General features: G+C 35.3%; 1 protein-coding gene across 4 annotated transcripts in view; it reads right to left on the bottom strand.

Annotated features, from left to right (window-relative positions):
* The window catches only part of LOC149776051 (vigilin-like), a 95750-nt gene extending 73405 nt beyond the window's left edge, over positions 1 to 22345 (bottom strand). For 3 of the 4 annotated variants that reach the window (XM_089940871.1, XM_089940872.1, XM_089940873.1), the window contains exons 1-3: positions 16075 to 16159; positions 8791 to 8906; positions 5757 to 5864 (exon numbers count right to left, since the gene is read on the bottom strand). In XM_089940871.1, coding sequence (XP_089796997.1) covers positions 5757 to 5864; positions 8791 to 8906; positions 16075 to 16096 — 246 coding nt within the window. In that variant the 5' untranslated portion in view covers positions 16097 to 16159. Of the gene's footprint in view, positions 1 to 5756; positions 5865 to 8790; positions 8907 to 16074; positions 16160 to 22206 lie in introns of those variants that run through there. The other variant, XM_089940874.1, reaches the window with a different exon arrangement.
* Positions 22346 to 24639: the final 2294 nt, after the last annotated feature.

The following is a 24639-nucleotide window of genomic DNA, read 5'->3' as shown; positions in this document are numbered from 1 at the left end:
GCATTGTGGACTGGTCCAATATTAGCACTGTTATCGATGAGCAGCAATGTTTCTGCGGGATCCTCGACCGCCGCCGTGTATTTATTTTTGCCAACACAGATAAAATGTCATCAACAAGTCCGGTTGGATGAATGACATGCACTTCATCACGGACTCAAGTATGAGCATGATTATACGCTGTGGTATCTGGAATTATTTCACGGATCATCGATTAATGCTGATTATCTGGCAAATCAGAAATATATTGGTGAATATATCGGTTGAATTACATATAAATACGGACTTTCAGATAATCGACGACCAACGATTATTCCACAATTTGGAGTTCAATCAGCAAATATGATTATTAATTTGTTATTTCATCAACGGGTATTCATGGTCATTGATTCGCAAGATAGTAAAGGCTCCAACCAGAGATTATCAACGGTTAAATTGTCAAATCTACGTGTCAAGAGAATTCCCAATCGAAGTTGTTTCCATTTACCTCCGTTATGTTATCAGAGATTTATCTCAGTGTTAGTAGATTAATGCTTCGAGACGTCATCGAGACATTTGTAACTGTGCGTCGATGATCAAATATAAAGAGCACATTCATCTTCTGCAGTCTCAACAGTCTTTTCGATGAGTAACATGGCTTCTATCTGCAAACGTTTTGATGCATTGTCGAGTACCATGCAATGAATTATCTTCGGTGGATCCCATATCAATGACTAACTCATATTGATTCGTGTAGAAGGTTACGATCGACACATGGAACAGATTTATTCATTTGTTGGTCTTGGATATAAATGTACGTTCAATCTCATTATAATGGTGATACATTGATTAGGATTTCATTTGATGATCGCCGTGACTCATGAATCTGTTGAACGACTTTGACCAGGTGGTGTTCCTGAATTAACTTCGAATAACGCCTCGATGGCGACTAATGACTTGCAGAGCACAACCAGGTTGATATTCAATGTGGTTTCAGATTTATTTGGTTGTAATCTGTGGCGAAACAAGATCAGATGCATATAATAGTTGTGCGTGTTCGACAGCTTTGACGATATGATATGAGAGAGTTTAGAGTCTTGAATTCCAATGCGATATCAGTGATTGTATATTTCGCGTTTGTATTTGTGCTGAGGATCGTACTTACATATGTGTTGAACGTGATCTCGAGCTAGAGATGGTCTGTTAGCCCTCTTTGATAGAACGGCATTTGATCGGCAAGTACTTCAATGTCAAGCTGAAAGCAGAATCGATTCCCTAATGCATCTTAAGCAGACTCTGTTAAATTTCCGGTAGAGGAGGCACCTGTTGTGCCAAGGCGACGTCGATTAATAGCCTCGGCGGTTTCAGTGCAATTACATGATATACATGCTAGGTCATCCATAGGTCTTGATACAGCGAGATAACGTCTTAGCCGTTGATCGACTGCACATCTAAGGCCTCTAACTTAACTACAAATCGCTTTATTATGGCCTGGCAACTTTCATTGACGACACGTCATGTTTGAGCAGCGGTTTTTGTTTTGGCCGTCGACGCTGCATTAAGAGTAATTTAAATACTAGTCGCACCGATCCTTTGACTATAACGTCATGCGGTCCTAGATTTGAAAATCGAATTGTCAGCGACTGAGAATGATCGATAGTTGATGGATTATTCGATGTAAACATGGTTGCATTTATATGTTCTCTTAATGTTGATGATTTGGCACCGTTTTCTGTCAGACACAAATCGAGGCTCGATTTGAGACATGTGCGTGCTTAATTGTGTGAATCATGGATCACCGGGGATCCAAGCATGTATGTGTTTGCATTTTGGGGATTCACTATATCATCGAGGTCGTTCATCAACCCGACGATTCTGATGATCGATTTGATTGAGTTCTAAAATTGCTGATCGTATAGTTCGTTGTCACACAGCTCCGACGACAGTGACTTGCTTAATGGTGTATGTTCGTAAAGTTTCATTATCCATGGACGTGCAATCAGGTTTAACACTGACGCCGCTGAAATCGCTACCGAGACTGTGATTCCAACGGCAGGAACGATCAAGTAAGCGACCAACGGACTGACAATGTAATCCTGCTATTATATTTATTTTACTTGGCCACTTATTCGGCTGAGATCGCTCAGAGTTCTGCGATCTACTTATTTGCCTGTTGGTATCGCCACTAACTGAAGTTCTTTATTGATGAGGGTCATTTCAAGTTACGTTCACTCAAGCGGTCGATGGTTAACTGTGTTCAGTTAAGCGGGTGCTTCTTGAAATTCAAGGGAATAATGATAATTAAAACTATGTCTTCGTCGTCAGGGTCTACATATATGAGGTATATATCATCGTCAAATGCAAACACATACGAATGGTATACTTGTCATCGGATATATATGATGGTGATTATCAATGCACTGTACATATTATAACAATATCACAGATTACAATTGTCCCGTAGAGACTCAATCGCTGAGCGGAAAAATCAAATACGTGATTTTCAAGTATAAACGTTTCTTGGTCAGGATTAGTTTTGGTATATATTTTGTTCCTATTACATCTGTATTTGGTGTTTTTCAGATATCCTCACGGACAGCGACGAACTTGTCGTTGACCGACTTTAATTGCTTGCGCATCGGTATGGGATCTGTATGCCGATTCTAATCTTGATGTTGAGCGTGTCAATGTCTGCGATAACAGGTGCAATTGCACGGGCAATCACATACAATTGATTGCCTATCAATCTGGAGTCTCTCAATGAGTTTACACTGTTGAATCAGCAGTGACAGTTACATCGACGTGTTCTTTGATTTTCACAACAGCGTTATAGGCAACGTTACGGTCAGATTCATTTTGTGCGGTATTCGTGGTCAATTCTGTTGTGTTTGTATCATGTTCATCGATGTCATTCTTGATTCGCCCTAAGGTGACTTTTTATTGTTTCCGATCAATGCGTTCAGGCTTTATTTACTGTCGATAATTTCTGGCTGGGCTGAATGATTTTATTTATGCTCGTCAATCATCACAACATCAATCAGCGTGATATATGCATGGATTTTTGCACTAATTCAGATACAACTGTGTCTTCTATGGATGTTATCGCTCGTTTTTATCGTTGTCCTGGTCCTCGAGCGGGCATGTTCTTGATGACCGTGCTCAACTCTGACGCGCTAATCAATCATGGACCTGACGATCCTCGAAACAGACAGGCAAATGCTTCATCTCGATTGTGGGTTAGTTCTTAATCTACTCTTTTTTCAATGATTTTGAACTGACTCACAGATCTGATAGAACAACCGATGGATTAATCTGAGGTCTATATCAGATTTTCATGATTCGTATTATAAACATCTGTCTAAAATAAATCATTTTCTCTAACTGATGATATTTGTTGGTTAGTTCAGAATCAGATTTAAACAAAATAGTATTTAGAAATTACCCACATTCACGATCCAACCACTGTATGTTTATTCTCGACTATCTACTGACAAATATTAACACTGATATATCGTTGGTGTTCAGGACCTATCAACGATGTTATAATTCTCTCATAAATATGAATATAAGCGGACATTGACTTACTCGACAACGATGTGTGATTCGAGGTACTATCGGGGGCTGCCATGTTGTTCTAACAACATTATAATCTCCGGGTAGGTGTTGATGTGTCTGAGGCACCAGTGATTGTAGCATGTGAAGAGATTGCAGGACCTTTATCAAGGCCGAAGTTCTAAAAATAATCATAACATGCCTTGGGATTCGTAAATAACTCAGTAAGTTCCCTTAAACGTGCTGGATTTATGCGAGAATCCGCAGGTCACCCATTAATTCTCAATATCATAACTTTGCCGTTGTCAGTAGTAAAATATACAGATCTATCACTTGTTTTAAAATAAGTATCCGTATTTATAAAATAAATAGTATCGCCATCATCAGACATATTTCTGAGCATTGTCATGATTTATTTCTCTAATGGACCAATATATTTAACCTTGTCATCTGCGATGTTTCAGAGATAGTAGGAGACTGATAAGTAGGGTCTCCATAATCGAATTGTTTTGTCTCGGGTGGATCGTATTCTTCCATTATAATTATGACTGTGCTTAATTGAATCGGCGGCAGATCTATTTATATGTTTATTTCATGTAGATTATTGGTGCAGCTCCATTAAATCATGTCGTGATCACCGCATATTTAGCTGCCATCAACGTCTGGACTTGTCTGAAGAACAACAAAAGTATCTGTCATAGGTGAACTTTTCGCAATTTTATCGGGCTTAGTAATGGTCTTCTGAACAGGTATGTATGTTACATGTTTATCTTTCGTAGGTGTAAAATCAGCACGATGATTGACCTAATGATCGCTAACGGTGACCTCACCAAAGAAAGCGTTGATCAACTCGATATTATATCGGTATTGGCACTGACGGCAGAGAGATTCCGATGACAAAATCAAGCGTCAGCGAAAGCCGTGATACGATAGATGAACATTCCTGTTGTAATGTATATATGAATCGATCATGGGGCGTCTTATATTATAATTTCAGCGTATAGTCGAAGAACTTTGCACGTGAGGCCAGTAATGTATCATTTATATTAACTCCAAATGTTATCTTCATTGGTATACTTGTCTGCTTCACTGATGTTGCGTTGCCACTGTTACTTGGACAAACATTTGAGACAGAATCGGGAACATTCGGAACTGCTATGGTGAAAGTCAATGCGGCTCTTGTGACATTGCTGCCAGGCAAGAACGAAACTCAGAAGATACTAACGGGTGTTTGGGTGGGTGAAGCTTGAAACAGGTATTTGGTTCTCAGTGTTGTGCGTGGCGTACGTGGTCGCTCTGTGGAGCTGCGCTCGGATACTAACAAGAGGTTCAGCATTCACATTTTACATAGACGGAAATCTACATGTAGGTTGATCTCGGCGATGGCGCATCGAATGCATCGAAATTTCTTGATTTTCAGGAAAATCGGGGTTGTGCCAGCCTACCGTGATATTCACAAATAGTAGTGATGACCAATAGAAGCATTGAAATGAGAATATGAGCCTTATATCAGTGTTTATCATGCAGATCTTTTTCTTTAGTCTGTTCTGACAAGGCCTATTTCAGTCAGAGAAATCAATGATATATATATATATATATATATATATATATATATATATATATATATATATATATATATATATATATCGGGGCAAACATAAACATTTTCCCAACGCTTCTAGCCAATCATATGTCTCTGTGTGTGTTGGTGTGATGTCACAGATGAAGTACTATTTCATTTCAGCGGATATCAGCCCCACCCAGGAAAACAATGGTGGATACAAATGCGACACTGCATTAATAACTAAATATAAATTTCATGTGATGTATAGATGTTATTTCTATCTTTTCCATTGTTTAATAGTGATTCATATTTTTATGGACTTTAATTACATTTAGAGTGATGTTCCGGTCAGCATCGCCCGAATCTTTACTACAAACGGTTTGCCAGACCTTCTGGTTATCAGGTGCTAGAAAGCTGTCAATAACAATTTCTGGCAAATCTTCTAGATGTTATACATCAATAGCCCCAAAGTTTGCCTCAAACGTTATGGCTAGCATTCTAGCAGTGTTAGTCATAAACCTTATTTACACATAAAAGTTCTTTAACCACAATCTTTGCGGCAAAGTTACAGCATATAAACCAGAAGAATTAGCCAAAAGACCCACATTAATTTTGCAAACTGGCAAATAAAATCATAAGGGTACGATGTGCGAGATTCTCTTACCTTTGGCCAGTCTTGTGCAATTCTTCTGATATTTTCTCCTTTCCTGCCAATGATGAATTTATGCAGCCGTTCTGGTGCATTGACATCAGCATAACATGAACTATAGACCTGAAATGTATAAATTACAATAAATGTGTTCTACTTTTAATTCTTCTATGTAAAACATAGGATAATTGTGTGCAAGACAATAAAAATGTAGTTGATCAAATCTTTGTATACAAATTATTTGCAACTGTGCAACATCTTGTACAATATATAAGTCTCTGAAAGCTCCATAAATAACATTTCAGACTAATACATTTAGGACAAAAACACATTTGATAGGTCATCATTTAGTTTACAACTTGATATTTGTTCAAGTTTAAGGTGACTTAGAAAGCTAGAGTGAACGTTGTAATTAAAACCTAAGTACGTGTTTAATCATACATGGATATATGTTTGGAATGTCTCCTTTACGGCGATACTAAGCATGAGTGGCTGAACGTGCAGACAATATAAGTAAATTAGCAAGGAGTATTAGGAGTTAGATTTCAGTTTGCATCTGCTGTTCACCATGTGTGAATTGATAGAAACGAATCTGCTGTCAATATGTTTGAGACAGAAACAATGAATGACATGAATCCTGACATTGTCCATGAACCTGCTTCCATCGAATCCGCAAATTAAACAAATTATACATGTTTGTACATTTTTGATTCAGCAGTACTGGACATTTGGTGCACTCTTACTCTGTGCCAAAATTAATATTGTATCCAGCAATCAGAAACATAATTAAGATTTCATGCATAATTTAGTAGTAGATTCATTTAAATAACCTTTATGTAATCAGTGGCCGTAACTACAAGAAAACTGTTGGTCGACCCCTTTGAAAATGATGGGTTAATGTCCCCATCAGCCTGAATGGTAGAAGATGCAATTATCAGCTTTTTCAACGTTTAATGACCTATATGTGAACAACGTAAGGTCGTTCAAAGGTATTGCTTTTTATGTCGCTGTAATCAAAGTATCCAATGGAAGTGCACCGGATTTGATATTAAGTTTTTAAATTTGATTGAGTACTAAGCTTGTATGATCTACAAGCATTTAGATATTATCAATTTGTCTTCAAACCTTCCATTCTTTTAGGTGCAAACAAATTCAGATTAGCCTGTTATCAGCCTAATCTTTATCATCACACATGCCGTGCATTGTTTCGTTTCAGCAAGTGACCTTGGGACACTTCCCGGTTTATTGTGAAAGTTGACATTTGTTAACCTACGTAATTTGTCCAGCATGTTCCAGGCAAGTATTTGCCATAATGCCTGTGTACAGATAGATCAGAACCATAAATAGCAATAACTGGTACAATTTAGCAGCTAAATAGATTTATATGCCTTATAAGAGCTTTGGCGACATGGCAATTTCGTTGTGTGCCAAACTGAACTTTAGGATAGAGATATTGTTTTGGTTATCTGAGCAGACTAGTTCTGTTTACTGGTAAAAACGATTATATTAATTATATTGTTTTCCTCAAAATTATTTTACTTACGTAAGTCATACTTTTTTCAAGCGCTCGTGTAGTGGTATGGATTTTGAATCATAAATATAATTCATGGTTCCTTTTTATCATTGTTACTAAGGCATTTGTGTTATATTTTCATGCGATGCAAAACAAAAACACTCATGATCAATATGAGATCTGTCTGAAATGATTCTCAGTTAGAATCATCAATAACTAACAGGCAGTCTGTATGGAACTATTTTGTTTATTCTTTCATGGATGAGAATGGCATCCTCACAATTGCTTATATTAAAATAACATTGCATTTTCTGCCCATTCAGGAACAAACGTTCCATTCAGAAGTTATTGTCGTGATTTAGGTACTCTCATACTTATTCCTCTTTATTTGATGGTCCACGGAATGCAATGAAGTTCCTGTTATGGTGAAACAATCTAATCTGAAAATAAGGGTTCTGAAAAATATGGTATTTTCAAAATACATTTTGTTATCATGTCCATCCAAAAAATCTTACTTCTTACAACATTAACACAGACTGTAAATGTTGTTATCACCCCCAGTAAGGTAATGTCTAAAACTGCGACAGTTAGGTATAGTCTCCTTCTACTTGGGTATGTCAAGCCTGAAAGTTCCATTATAATAAATTTAGGTTTGTTAGATAATGATTTAATATCAACCATTATTAAACCAAGTATTAACCAAGAAATAGAGATTACAGTGATATATGATTCGCTAAAACGTTTAGTAATCGACATTGCAAGTGTAAAGATCAGCTTATCTGAGTCAACGAGTAAAGGTGCCTGAGAAAATATAAACATAAATGTAAACTAGGATGTTGATGCATGGCTGACGGAGGGATACATACAATCAACAATCAAACTGGAATTCCTTGGGATCAATTTTCAAAATATTAGCGGGATCAAACAAAGGTGTTTTCTGCACACTTTAGGTTGAGTTTTCAATATGGTATTTTGAAACATTCGTATAAATTCTACAATCATATAATCATGTGTCACATGTAGTTATAATAAATAAGAGACATGAAAAGGAAGTGTATTGAAAAGATGTGACCAGTAGAAATAGATGCCCGTAAATATTATATAAGTGAAGAAGGCGTAAATTCTTCCTAATGGGACTATAACTATATCCAATTCTACAGAAGACGAGAAAATAAAATAAAACCCTCATCTGCATCTTCTTGACTAATTATCTATTCTGGGTAAACTTCATCACGCCTGTTTAAAGCACTTTGCATGAAAACAATTTATGTAATATGGGATAGCGTTATGGTCATGACATCACTGAATTCCCTTTCAGCTATAAAACGTATAATCAAAAACTATTGCAACATGATTTGACTTTGAATAGACCTACTCATGACTATATAAATTTGCAATCGATGTAATAGTCGCTCGGATACGTTTAAAGCTCTCTTTGCAATAACAATTATGTAATCTAAATTCTGGATTTTGACATCTTGCAAACATGTTCAAAATGAAACAATTCACATGACATTAAAATAAAAGACAGAGTACCTGATTTTTTAATTGTGCCATGACATCACATCTATTGTTCCTTACAGCGTTCTCTTTACCCGATACCGCTTCTGGCAGAATATGGTCTCTGGGTAAGCTCATGTCAATGCTCACTCCTAAAATATTTGAAAGGTCCTACATGTTATATCATTATGTTCATATGCGCTATCAAACACAAAAATTAGATCAAGTGACAGTTGTTTTGTGTCTGGAATTTATGTTGGTGGTCTGATTTGTAACAACGTGACCCAGAATAAAATATGGCTCAAAGTAAACTGACATATGAGTGAGAGGTACATCTCAAAACAGGTATATAATAAATAGTAAAGCTGAATTATTAATTATCATATAGTTTGTAGTTTGTAATGCGTGCAGTTTAATATGCTTGATATCATAAGATGTTAACATGTCACATTTTTATCCTGGTTGGTCAAACTTCTGAAATTCCTGTGTAGTATTATTATTACTGCTTGGCCGCGAACGTTGGAATTTTGATAAACCCCTCCATTAGAACTACTTTATTTTATAACTAATTACTAATAATAAGTTAATGACTATAGTCAAATGAATGCAAATCATCACTTAACTATCAGCAATGCGTCTGCATCCAAGACAGTTCTGCATCCAGTAAAACTCTCTTTAGAGAAATTATGAACAATTGGGACGAGATTTTATCTGCAATATCAAATACTGCAATTGTGATAAATGTGGAATTAATAAAATTTTCAGAGCAAACCTTATAAACAGACACATAACAATTCATGGATATCATGATTCCACTAACCCAGCAAATTTAACCAAGCGGCGATCGGGTTTTCAGCGGCAGGCAGGTTCTGCAAAAGTCATCCTGTTAGCGGCAAATTGTTTGTCAGTTAAAATGAAAGCTGCTCTTTTAATTGTCATTTGTTTCAAATGTACGCTTCTAAGTGTTATTTGTTACATAATTGTTCAATACTTCTACAATTTTTGTTTGTGACTAATTTTCATGCGTAATAATTGAAAGGCGCATCGTCTGAGTCACGATGTAAAGCCGACAATTATGTGCTCTTCATTCTCATTCTTTCTACTCTAACTAAAAACTATGTTATTGAAAGAATCTCAAATGTGTATTGATTTAATACTGAATTTACTAAATTGGGTCAATAATGTTCTCATTTTGCTCGCCAATACTCGCAAAAGCTTGACATTATTCAACGCGTTTCAATATTAAAGAATTACCCGTTTGAGATCCTGTTTTTATCAATTTGATGTGTTAAGATAACGTAAAACATCCTCTTCTGATATTTATGATGGTAGGATATATACCCTAATATAAATATGAATGTAGAAAGGCTTATATTGTAAGTCTAACCCTGAGTTATGCCTTTGTCCTTGTGAACGTTACACTGGCTCATTAATTGGTAAGTATGACGAGCCACGTAAAATAACGTGCAAACAGTGTCCAGACTAGTTTAGGATTTTTTAAAATTCATATTTAGATACGTTTTGGATTATATAATTATGATGCATCAAGAGTGTTAGCACATCAACACTATTCCATGCTATTAGTATATCAATATATGCAAGATTTGAATTAATTTGGAACACTACAGGATTTTTTTCGGAATACTCTATAGGTTTGAATTGTGATAGATCATTGAGAACTAATTGGGATTTAATTATAATACTGTACGTGCTTTTTAAATTTTCACTTTATATTCTTGGAAAATACATTATTTGTTGACTTTAAGAACACTTCTTGGTCTTCGCTCTTTTCTATTACTTAGTTTAAGACCACAGACCTGTAGCACACATGATATGCTTCATTACTCCAATTGTCAAGATCAAAATTATTATTCATGGCTGGACTGTAATTGGGATGCTATTTAAGTAATGCTAATGAATTATTTTTGACGAGGTCTCTTGCACCAGTGACTAAATCCCCAAAAGTAAAGTCAGAGTAATCTTAAGCTTACTTGTAGCGTCTTGACTGTAACTTAAAATCTGTTAAAGGTAATATTATAAAACTGTACAATTTAACAAATTAAGTTTGAATTTATGAATATTTGTCTCAGTATTATGGCACATGACAATGTATAGACTTTCTTAATGGGTCTTGAAATAAAAGGTACATATTAATACACACGAAACGTAATATGCTCATGTCCTTCATTAACTACAGTGGTTCATAGACCCCCGTTCACGGTTTTATCTTGAATGTCAAGGAACTCAATTGTTGTATCCAGGCTATAGCTTAGAAGCTGTTTTTGATATTGAGAAGAATGCATGCATACACAAGAGGGGCTCTTGGTGATCAGAAGCGCTTGTCTTTACCGATCACCGCCATCTCACGTCTATTCACGTGGATTCGAGTTTTGGGTATGAGAGAAAGCTTGACGTATTTTCACGAGGGTAGGTAATTTGTCTAGGGTTTTCCTCTACCAGTTATAGTAGCCAAGATGTATAGCCGTTTGACCAGAAACAACAATGTGCTGCATATATTGTTCAAGGTCATATCTTAAGATTATTGTCAAGACAGGAACATCCATTTCTGTTGACATATAACTTTGGTGTCATGTTAAAATTATGATGCATTTTGTATGGCCTCCATTAACTTCGGCATATTATATTAGGCTATAGTTCGTTCTCTTCTGTCTGTCTTTCCATCTGTTAATAATGACTTGTACCCCATATTCTTCTAAAAGCTAGAACTATTTTAAAGAAACGTTGTACGTGTATATATGAAGGCTACCATAGCCAGGCACTCCTACCGCAAGATTAGGTTCACAGAAGTGTATAATGTCATTGTGACTTGTAAATTGTCTACAGTATAATGTCTGTACCTCTGAAGATATTTTAATGAAACAATACCCAGTTATATCTCGTTACGATAGAGTGTTTCACATTCCTAAGAATAACGTCTGTTGCAAACTTAATGTCACAGCTAAGGAAAATATAAGTTGGTGACATCTGTTTTGTACAGATATAACATTTGATGCAATGTAGATATTTTCATGAGACTTTGCCTTGCTATGTATCTGAACTTAACAGTATCGTGCTTTCAGTGATTCAACATGTCTTCAAGATCAAAGCCAAAAACCAAGAGATGATGTATGTCAGTTGCCTCTTTTCTAATCCAGGCAGTGCATGTGGTATAAAAAGTCTGGATTTAGGACTACATTAAATAGTTATAAAATAACTTTCATTAATTCAATCTGACGCAATATCTCTTCATACGACAATTTTGGGAAAATAGGCTAATCTTATAAAGAGTGTTTCGGCTACTCGAACCTTCATAGCAAGCGAGAAATGGCACATTCAATATCACACACTTTGCTTAAACTTATATTCTGCAACTTTGGAAGTGACAAAACTTATTATCAATACCCTCCAGATCAAAACTATATTTTGATGTCAACAACAACCAAGCCATATTTAGCCAAACCTTCCAGGAATATTATTTTGTCAAATTTTGGTTTGGGGAATTTCATTGCCACTATTTAAAAGTACATATTTATTCACATCTCCCCAAATTGTTAATCAAAGAATTGTATGAAATATTTATCATAACTTGAGCTACAAAAGTGTGTCTCTTGGTGTTAGTAGCAGCTTGGTGAGGTTGTCAACATTACTGACGCCTCTTCATTCCATTTTAACAACATTTCAGAAAATAGTTGATGATTCATGTCTTAATCTATGTTGTGTCTTATAGCCTCCATAGCATCCATTTTGTTTTACATTACAGAGATATACAATATGCTTTAACACTTGAAATCGAACATTTATATTTTTATGCTTAATGTTTAGAGTCCTGGACACTGTCTCCTAAATTTAATGTTTGCAAGTGATAAAGATCGTTGAGCCTAATTTACCCTGCTTTGAGATGAATTTGAGCTTAGTAAGTCGTCTCAAGTACAGGTCGGCTTCTTGTATATGGAATGATCATGTGTTGTGCACTAAAATTATTGTATTGTGATATGCTTTGCAGGATTCATTGCCAGCAAACAATGCTTACAAATTGTGTCTGAGATCTCAGCCCACTATTTGTTCTTATTGCTACCAATAGTTGTACTATAGGTTATATTACGATGGATATGTTGTTACCAGAACTGTTTCTCTGTGATCTAATTTCTAGGATATGTTAAAATTGTCTAAGCATTGTTATTATTGTCGGATTGGGAAGATGATCACCAATACAACTGCTGAAACATTAGTCTACAATTGTTAAACTCTTTTTTCCAAAATGACATTTCCAATCGCTTCTCTGATGATACAAATACATCACAAAGACTTAGCAGAAACATACTTAAGTTTTCTGAATACAAGTTCTCCAAATACACTTCCTAGGGTTGCTTGTCTAGGAGTGAGAAATTTTTAAAATATGATGATAACAGTGTTCGAAAGCGTGATGGATATTTATAATTCTTTTCATAGTCAATGATTTGCGTCAAACCAAGAATCAAAACCGGGTGGTTATCATTTCAATTTAGCTTTCACTTCTTGAAGCCGACATTTTTCGACATTACGTTTTATTCGATCGAGATTGTCTTTTATATCGTATACGTCGTCTTTTTTCTTATTCACTAGTTGTACCTAAGGCAAACAAAATGTTCACTTTAGTGTTTTTCCTTTCAAACATTTCATTTTTATAGACAAGATAATAATGTTCACGCGCTGTTTGAGTCACACTAAACAACTATGTCGTCGTCCATTTTGGTTAATAAGCTTCCTCAAAAATGTATTTTCTTCCATTGCAAAACTAATAAACTGTCTTAACATTTCTTCTTTTCAAATGGGTTTGTGACGTTCCAAAAAATGGCTCAAGTGCATCACTTTTGTTCAGGTGTGACAACTTCTGTTGCACATCCGATATATCGTTGGTACGATTGATTTCAATATTTAACTAGACGTTGCAACATGTTAATGTATTTGACGACATCTTGATGTGTACTCTATTTCAACATAAGTTCTTTCAAGCTTGTTGAAAACCTTTAAAGACACTACCTCTTGATTCAGGATTTTCATTGGTGAAAAGTGAATATGCCTGTATTAGACTGTTTTGCCAGCAAAGCATGGCAAACACTTTGCTTGAAAAACAGTTTTAAAGCTCGTAATAACTCCAAACCTGTTTTAGAGGTCAAAGGAACTGCCAAAGCTGATTTTAGAAACAACGATATTTTGTGATCCAAACATCTACACAATATATTCAGCACTGACGATCGGTGCGTATTACATTCGTCCGATGTTTGAAATGTTTTGTGGAATGGATTTATGTACGTGTACATCGATTGTTCTTGCAGCCATCGTCGCCTTCAACGATTGAAATTCTTGTCGCAAGTGTGAGTTCAGAAGTCGGAAATAAATGAGGTGTGCGCTGTTTCGTATCAACTGAGTTCCTTTCATCGTTTGGAATGTACAGAACTTAATTTTAGTCCATTCATAAGATCCAAAAGTTCAAGTGTGATGTCTTTCCAGAACGCATATCATTTGCATCTTCTTTTCCTCATCTCATCACTTCTCCTAAACGAGGTCAGCAATCGATGTTAACAAATGTCCAATAACTTTTAGCGAAGGGTCCTATTAACATCGATGGGAATGTTGTTCCTAGAACAAACATATGATTGTTTTGATTTATGGATATTGTATTTTTCATTATTTGACGAAGAATGTGACGATGTCGTCTAAACATTGCTTCTGTATCTTCTAAAAAGTATAGTTCCTTTCAAAACGTTCAAACACAATTCACATACGGTATATATGGTATTTTAGGTGCTTTTAAATAATTTGCTTTCGTATCGGAGCATTGGAATTGGCCAGCAGTATATATAAAAAATCTTAATATTTGGCTAATTAACGAGAGTGTCAATTTTATCCCTTTCTTATATGGTGTTTTCTTGGCACGATGATGGTATGAACTACATGGAATCATATTTGTTTCTGGAGGACAAATCTTCTTCTCCACTGCTTCCATTTTTATACTGGAAGTCATCTCCACTGATTAGGGGTACGTCGTATCAACCTGACTATAAGAAATACATATGATTTCAACGGACTAATATTTTGCCAACTGTTTGATTAACACTTGCACATGAGATTTGTTTCTTGGACATGTAAACTTCAACACATAATGTACATTGAGACTAATGGTGTGATACGTTTTACTTTGTTGAAATATATTTTGAGTAATATAAATAATACTGTCATTACAATGAAGAATTGTTTGCGTAAATTAACGATCTTCGTCTTCTCCTAATATGTCATCGAAGTTCACAAATGTTTCAGATACAATAGATCGAAACATTGTGACTTGTATTCAAACATTTGATACGTTGTAGCCCGAGCCACTTGGATAAGCAATCGAGATTTTAAATGGATGCGAATATACAAAATCTCCCAGCTATGACGATATGAGTTTTTGTCAATCGCTTCGAGAACGGAGAATGTCGCCATAACAGTGGCGTTAAAAATTCTAAGATTCCATTAACGGTATATAACATTTAATACATTTTATACACGTTGAATGTTTTCAAAGTGTAACAGTTTATATATATATATATATATATATATATATATATATATATATATATATATATATATATATATATATATATATATATATATATATATATATATTTGTTGTTTAAAATCACTGTACTAAATTAAACAGAAAAACACATAAAGGTATAAATGGCTCCATATACAAATATGTAATTAAACAGTCATTCGAAATTTCTGGAAATTATGTACTTTTTATTCTGTAATTTGAAATTGCATCTTGATTCTGCTTTCATAAGATTATACCGAAAAGGAAAACTTGTCTCTGTATGTCTTGATATTTTGTATAAGACCTTTACACACTCACCGCTCACAAACAGGTATTCCCTAAAAGGGCAGTTGATGTTTGCTTTTTCTATTGACAAACACAAGAACTTATGAACGGAACACCATCAACAGTAACTGTCTTAATCTATCTCCATGACCAGGTCGTACTGCTGTTGCTGATGCTTCTTTGGTAGTGCTAGCAGCAACTGTTGCTGCTAGTGTCTCAGTGGCTTTGAGAGTTGGTGCAGTCATATCAGATTTAGAAATCTTTGATCAAAAAGGTCTTTTTCTCTTAGGTTGAGCTGATGTATATGATTTATCTGCGACAGGCGGTCCCCAATCCATTGTGCTGGATTGATCAGCCATATAGCAAATCTTACGAATATATATATACACAGACAGACAGACAGGCAGATAGACGCATTGTCATAATGTGTGACCTGCTCTCAAGACAACCTGAGAAAATGTGAGTAAAACAAGTACCATCGATCATTATTTGAAGCATGTTGTTAACCAGGACTTCCTGGTTTGTATGAAGACATCTCGTGCCATCACGAAGATAACAGTTACAGCAAAATGTAGATGATGGCTGTATCTGTAGGGGAAGTGGTCTCTGAAACAGATATTAGTACAGTGACAGGTAGTAATGCGAAGCTTGCGAGGACGAAATGTGTAGACGTATGGCATGTGCACCCCTCTTTGGTTAACAAACTTCACTGGCACGTTTCAGGGCAACACAGTTCCCTATGAAAGATAGATAATACTCCGAACTTTGCCGATATATGCAGTTGGGTATGCTTGTTTATGTACATGTCTATGTTTTAAAAGCATATTTAAAACTTTAAACATATTGCCCCTCTCTTATGTATGATAGTATTTTAAAGCTAAACTATCCACTGTTTGTGTTCTTCAATTACACAAAACATTTATTAAACACTTTCCTATATCAACTTACTGCATAATCTGTTTCAAATTGTTCCTCTGATTTTGCTATCAACCTATAATAAACTATTTTAAATCATCCCCTTTTCTCAACGTTCATGGTAGGCAGCTCAACTTTCCTTCAGCATGTTTCCACCCATCGCTAATCAGCTCGGTTTGACATTGATCTGGCTAAAACCCAAACACTCACGTTGTTGATACAACTGATGTACTCGCAGTTCTTGGTGAAGTTCACAAACATGCGGGCAAAATACTAAAATACGACTGTCACTATAACAAAATAACCAAATATAATATTAACATATTAAATCATTTGGAATAAACATGTTTAAAACTTTTTATTATTTCTAGAGCATATCGGTATGCCATTGATTAAAGTATAACCTTGCGTGAGGTCTAATAAAAAGAACAGACGTTCCAACCCGTGTTGTCGAAGCTATGAAAAATAGTTTGTTCAAGAAAAATAAGGATGATATTAAGCGAATATGAATGTTCTGGATTGCAGAAATAATACGGTCCAAAAACTAGGCAAGGTGATATCATTGCCTTTGTTGATATATCATTAAATTATCAGGTTTTGCTTTGCATTATCATTTGAATTGCTGTTTCATGATATGTGATAGATTACATTTATGATGGACACCAACTTTCACATTACTTTATGTAGGGGAGGGGTGTGGTGTGTCTATTAACACTACTGCCCTTGATTGTATGTTATGGTATGTTAAGTTTGTGTAGGTATAGTGTCTATAAATACTCGCACCCTCAACTGTTGGTGTGATAGTATTTTGGTATGTATTTAAGTATAGAATGTGAATAAACACTTCTACGCTTTTCGTCGGATAGTAAGTAGTTTGCTGTATAGTATATCAAGAAGAACGTCTGAGATTGTAATCAAAACATGGTGCGGTATAGAAATCAAAACGTTTGGTCGGTTACAATTTAAATATGTTAATATTTAAACATGGAAAAGGCCTATAACAGGATTTCTCGTTGTGCCCTCAAATGTCATATTACTTAGACGTGACGTATAGCGCCAATATATATTGCATGGCTTTCTTCCAAACATGAATCAGAACAATGGCGAACTGTCAAAACTAGAGCAGATGTTTTGAAACAATATCAAACAACGCTTTAAACAGAATAATGATAGTGTTAGAAACGTAAATGAATATGTAGGACTACGTTAGACAAGTAATCTTATGATATTGTTTTACAGAAAGCCACTTTTCAAGAATATGTATGGGATTCTCGACCGGTTTCTCGGAGCAGGTTAACTTAGGCGTTGTGCGCAGGAAGTAAAAGTTAAACAAATAGAGCAGGCGGCGCCAAAGACTATCCTTGCCTGTGGTTCCACATTTTCTTAGCATTACCTGATTGGACTAAAGCAGGTTTGTTCACTCGTACTTTATTTGAAAGAAATAATGGCAATTTCGTAAGGAAAATTAATTAAGATTTATTCATGTATCTAACAAAGATTGATGAGATCTTAATAATAACTACAAAACGCAACCTTTCATTGCTTAATTTTGTTAATATCTTATAAGGTTCATTTTTTAATGTACAAAATAAACGTAAAACAATCCAGCCCAGCGTAAGACGGAATTCAGTGGAAAACAGTGTAGCCAAATGCATAATTGTCGAATCGTCTGTTATATCCTAACCGTCACCTCACCTCCTAAGGAAATTAAAGTGCATTAAAACTCTCCAAATGATACCATCACATCTATGCGAAAGAAATGGCTCGTACCAAAATAATTTAAATATTAAATAAATGAGCCCTCCAAACCAAAATCAATAAGTGTACAACACCCCCACGGTTACAATTGCTGAGCAATTATGCTACAAGACGCTCACCCCATACCACCTTAGGCTGATCTTCCTGAAAAAATAAAACATGACGTCGCAAAGAATAATAAGATCACCAAAAATAACAGAAACAAAAACCATCCCTAACATGCAGTTTCATATCGATTCTATTATGGACCATGTGGAAGCATATATTTTATCAAGTCCATTGTAATAAAGCTTAGAGCGACAATTGAAAGGATGTATTATCACTCTTTGTTTTAACATTTATAGTACATATTCACTTATAAGTAGACCCCAGCTAATATCATCGTATAACAATAATTTCCAAGCGCGTAATTCACCAAAGATCATGATCTATACTGTTTTTAAACATTATAAATAGACTTTACAATCTACATCATAACTTCATATTAGCTGGAGTAGACTTGTAAGCCGATGTTTTCTTCTGCTATTCCTTCTAAAGCAATATGGATTTATCTTTTGATTATTCAATGAACTGAAACATCTTTGTCTGGCTACCTCTAGCAGAAATATTAATCAAGAAGAATTCCAAATTAATTTCCTAAGTCGCTTATTAATACAAAATTAAATCTTAAAACCATTGTTGCATATTTTTGGATATTAAGTACTCTTTTTGTTTCAGTGATGATGGTATCTGTATGGTGCAATGTTGATCAGTAGCAGCTTCGTGGACAGACGTAGAGACAGAAGTACGTAAATGGGAGACAGATGTAAAGGGCATATGTGACAAACCATGAACAGTGTACCGTCCATCCGAGACATACATTATAAGTTCCAATTGCAGATAAGTCCCCAAAGCAACTTTAAATACTGTTCATCCAAGGAGAGGACAATCGAAAGTTGTCCGAGACATACATAGAAAGTGGAATATTAAATGGCAAAGTTTGAAGATCCATCGTTCTTCCTGCTTGAGCAGCAAATGTTTTTTCTTTGATGCTCAGGAAGTACTTGCAGTCGCACCCAATATTAGTGAAATCACAATTATTGAACAACTTCTGTACCATATATATATATGTGTGTGTGTGTGTGTGTGTGTGTGGGTGGGTGGGTGGGTGGGTGTGGGTGTGGGTGGGTGGGTGTGAATGGTCATAACTGAACGCAAAACGTGTACTCAAACACACAAACCAATTTATTCCTTTTCTTCATAGTGCATTAATGTTTGTCAAGATTGTTTTAGTTTGCCCTTCCAGTCTTGAATCTCCGTAGTATTATATGTTAAACTAATGTTACATCATTGAAAGTCATTTAATCCTTACTCTGATCGTTTTAAATATGTGTCAAATACTTAAGTAGCATACATCAACGACTATTATTAGTTTCATTGTTTAAACTTCCCATATTCCTGTAGCTAAAGTTAGACAACAGAAAAAAACAATTACATGCTCTGGAAAAAGTTCACGTTTCTTGAACAAACTAATACGAAATCATTATACTAGATCGTGCGCATTAGATGTGCTTTTGGGAACGTGAAATAAATCGTAACCTTAGGATTTTGACAAACGATCAACATTTTGAGTCATGTATCTTCTTACGTTCACCCATAGGAATGGTAGCATCGACTGTAATTAATTAATAACTAAATTAGCTAAATACTAACTGTCACATGTGGATTTTATGGCTTCTTACCGATAGTAATCACACAACACTCAAATGCAGAATTGCATGGGTGTATTTCAGGCATTCTTCTTTAGGTAAACAGAGGGACAATTTAAAGACCAAATCTTTATAGCTGGAAAATATGAATATGTATAATCCCATTATAATTTTAGCATGATGGTTATTTTATATATTTTGATTTTCTAACTGGTGAAAAAGGGTGAGAAGCATTAAGTTTTAGTTTTTGAGTTTTTTTATATAAACCTGATATATAGACACTGTGAATATTCAAATGTTCTGTTTTAGCTGACCCCCGATCCTGCATCTGATCTGATATTCAGTCTAATGCTTCCGCAAATGACCGGACTCAACAGGACATGGCTGTTATTGCAAACTTGTACTTATATAGGGACAGAAACGTAGACTTTATTTAATATGTTATATATGTCATTCAAATGGCAACAGTTCTCTAGCAGGAAAACCACAATTGATTCATATATATAAAAGGTATAATGACTGTATCTCTTATGGATTCAGTGTTCATGATACCTTAGCAAAAACAACATTTTTCCAGTCAAAGCAAATTAATACGGCTAAGTGGAACCCGTCGCTCAGACGCATGTTTCGTTTCATACAAGTCATAACATACAAAAAAAAAATTCACGCTGGATTGCAAAGTTTGTCAATAACCCCAATATAAGTGCCTCACCAGACGGGTACATTTTATGTCTATGCCGTCGTAAGATTTACATGTTTATGTGTTCATCAGAACAAGACACCAAGGGATTTTTGCTTATATGTTTCCCTATTTTTATCTGGACTTTTAACACATTATTGACAATACCAAGCTAAGGAAATGGGGATAAGTGCCTTACCAAAGGACATACTGAGGCAGCTGTCAAAGTGTTCCCTAAACCTGAGATTCTTGGAGTACATGTACCAAGTTCTGCCAGCTGCGCTTCAGCTTAACTGAACTTCTCCAATATCAGCTTAGCGTATCTAAAAGAAATTGGTGCGACTTCGCCTTCTTCACCAAAACAGCTTCACTGTGGTAGTACCTACTTTTACCAGGATGATTTTCATAAAATTGTTTGCAAGTGTGCTATATTTTGAAAACACACAATCGTTTCTCACCTTTCTCCAAGACATTTGATTGAAACTCGAATATCAAATTGGTCAGTATTTTATTATGAAAGGATTATGTGACAAAGTCATGTTACGAGTACAGGTATCATAACCTTGCCCACACAATCAGTGTATGAACAGATCAGTCTGGACTTCTATCCTCTGGTCAGGTTTACCCTTCTTGCAATCATATTTCTACTTGAAAATTCAAACCCTTTTCAATAGACAGTGTTGAAATTATGAAAGTCTACTGGCTGTCGTTGGTATACTGTTTGCTGAGAAGTTAAAGTATATTTTTCTAATGTCTCTGGTAAAGCCTGTCTTATATCTTATTTCTTAATTAAAACAAATTTATTTGGATTTTTAACAAATACCATGCAACCGAATATTTTATCATTATCGCTAGCATTATTATTAATATTATTATTATTATTATTAGTTGTAGTAGTAGTATAAATTTTAGTAGTACTAGTAGTAATGCTTAATTCTGATTGTTATATTTTCAGCATTCGCAAAATTCCATAATACGCGAATATGTTATTGTCTACAAAATGTATGTTTCACACAAGACTACGTTACCTTTTTCAGTATAATCTGTCCTACAAATTAAATCATCGTTGGGTGAAACAATCACCAACCTTAGGTTGTTGTTTGAGCCACGATAAAACATACTAGTGATCGACAGCGTACATATGACTGTAAAACAAAGGACTGACTCTTCAGTTTGCCAGTTTGTATAAATTAAACTTGAAAATAACTGTTAACGCTTCAAACACGAAATCTATAATAGCAAGTTGCGCAACTCGCCTAGATCAAAAAAGATACATAGATGGTGCAGCCCACTGGCAATAATCAACGGAGCGCCTTTGTAACCCGTATTCACCTATGCAGAAACCTGTGATGAATAGGGAATCATAAGAAGCCATATATGACTATACATTTTTACTCCTGAATACAAACTTCGCCTGACCTTAGAGACCAGTTTTAAACATCTATATCATCTCTGGCCCTAACGAAAAAGACTGTAGTTCGGATAGTTTCTAAACGACGAGGTTTTTCATAAACGATAACTGGATTTCGTAGAAATGTAGATAAAGGTAACAAAATATAAGTCAATACCTGTCACAGTGACATAAAAGGTGACATCCGTTTCAGCTGCATTAATACAACTATTTTTCCCTGCATCCAGAAAGTGAAATTGCTTCTACACTCTACCCAAATCTGCACCATCACCGCTAAGCAAAACACCGGAACTAGTGAAGTTTGTCCTTTACACTAATGATAAACACTTCCTCGTTTTTGAATTTGACATATTGACGCTTCTGATAACGTGAGTGGTGTACGGTTAGTATAAACGAGATAACAAATGTTTGCACTTAGATTAAAATTATGTACAAGCTGAGCCAAACTGCCAGATAGACCTAGATCTACCGGATTATACTATGCTGCCGGAATTGGGTATACTATGCTTATTCTACTGACAATTTCTACAGCATAGACCCTGATCTACTGGAACCTTATGCAATGAAAGCTCAGGGTCGCAAAAGTTCGCAGATGGGCTTGATATCACATGTAATGCCAATCAATATATGTAATATTTGGAGAGTGTAACGTTTTCTTCTGACATGAATTGCATGAAAAGAGATAAGGAAATGCGTGTTAGCATAGACTTTATTGCTTGTATTTTGATCACAATGGAAATACCATTAATGCGAGGTGAAGACGTGATGTACGCATAACTAATTGGATACAATTATCATATACTTAAAAAAAGCTGGAGCACTTTATGAGATTATATGGAAAATATATAACATATCATACAGTGTGTTTCGTAAATCAAATAGACACAGGAAACGAACTTCTGAACCATGCTTAGAGAAAGAAATCGAAAACAAGACATTCAAGTTTTCTTCAATGAAACTCCTGAAACAAAAGCTAGTTTCATGGAACTTTAAGAGTTTTGAATGAAAGAATGTGAACATATGTTGTATATTAACATACTCTCAAGCAGATTGAATTCTTACAAGATATAGTCAAAGATTGCAATCAATCGAATCATCGTATTATCTGATGTACACCAGAATAAGTGATACCTAAAACCGAAGTGATGGTATTGAATCAAATCTTTAGAACGTCACCCACTTTTAAAATGAAAAAAGTGTTAAACAACGGGTATTGGGTTCGAGTTGGAAATTAAAATACATTTCTGACAATTTTATATACCCAACTGGACGAATTTCGTGTCACAGGACAAGGGCGTGGACGTGATCTGAATATAAACTGAAAAATATGAATACAGACGTAATAACAGGAACCATTCTTGTGCATTAGTTACAACTAGTGGTTATGAAGGAAGACGACATATACGATATGGAACGCATTTCTGATCGAAAAACACATACAATGTGAAAATTTCGACATCAGAAAGTAATATTCGCTGGAAAGGATATCCATCTAGTTTTTATTTATGGATTGCAGCTCCTCAAGTCACAAACAATCAAAGTAGCATAAGTTACCAACATTCCACTAAATACAGTAGTTACCTCACCTTTTCAGATTTCATCACTTCAAGAAATAGAAAAAGAATCGCTAAGGTTGTAGTGTGGACAGCGTCCCTAACATCAAATCGCATTTTATATCAAATCTTTGCTGTGTATTGTGTCATCGTAGCAGCCGTTTTAAATTAGATTTGGCAACAATGAGATAAACAATTGTGTAATATCTAATTCAGCAGTTTTTATAAGTGATCTTATTCAGTCCCTCGTTGAAATATAACGACAGTAATTGCTGCACAATGGTAGCCTTCCTGCCAAAGCCATTAACATATATTTCAATCACAACAGCAGCCTATTATGGAACATTTGGAAAATTTTTCTCCTTTAACAATGAAAACGTCATCGGAGACCAGAACCGTCGAAATATGAATAAATCATTAGATTTAACCTTATCCAGTGACAGTTATATGGTTGTGTTTCTCAGCAACTCCTTATGCAGTTTCACTACCAAATTAACTCAGGCTGTACAAATGGATTATACAGTGTATCTTTGGTTGCCATCAATATCAACAAGTGTCAAAATAATACTTCATCGATATCTTAAAAGAAAATGGTCCAGAAAAATTTGGCAGCAAATGATCCTCTATATTTTCAAGTCCAAAACCATCCCCAGAGAATCCGCAGTTAAGTATCCATACCATGATAATTCCTGCATATGCTCAAAATCGTATCAAAACGATCTCAGCTATTTTAATGATCAGTGTGGCAAAATCACTAAGGAAAGCTTGCCAAAGTATACTGACCTAGTACATGAAATTTGCGCATCGTCTTAGAATGTTTTGAACGGACAACGATGGCCATTGCTTTTTCTCCCGATCTGTTAGCCATCCTTGGTGGATAAATCCCCCTCGCTTTTATGATATACTTTCACAACTACGATTGATATATAAGTATTTTCGCTTCCATATTGAATTGAATGGGCGACGAAATTTAGCTTGTACTTGAATTTAGCCGAGGGAAACACAGTCTGTCTGTTGGTGTGAGCCAATCCTTTCAA

This window comes from Sinohyriopsis cumingii, chromosome 18, assembly GCF_028554795.1.
Source record: "Sinohyriopsis cumingii isolate HCF-2022 chromosome 18, ASM2855479v2, whole genome shotgun sequence".
Classification (NCBI taxonomy): Eukaryota; Metazoa; Mollusca; class Bivalvia; order Unionida; family Unionidae; genus Sinohyriopsis; species Sinohyriopsis cumingii.
Note: the sequence above shows the minus strand (reverse complement) of the source record. Positions and strands in the feature narration are given on the sequence as shown.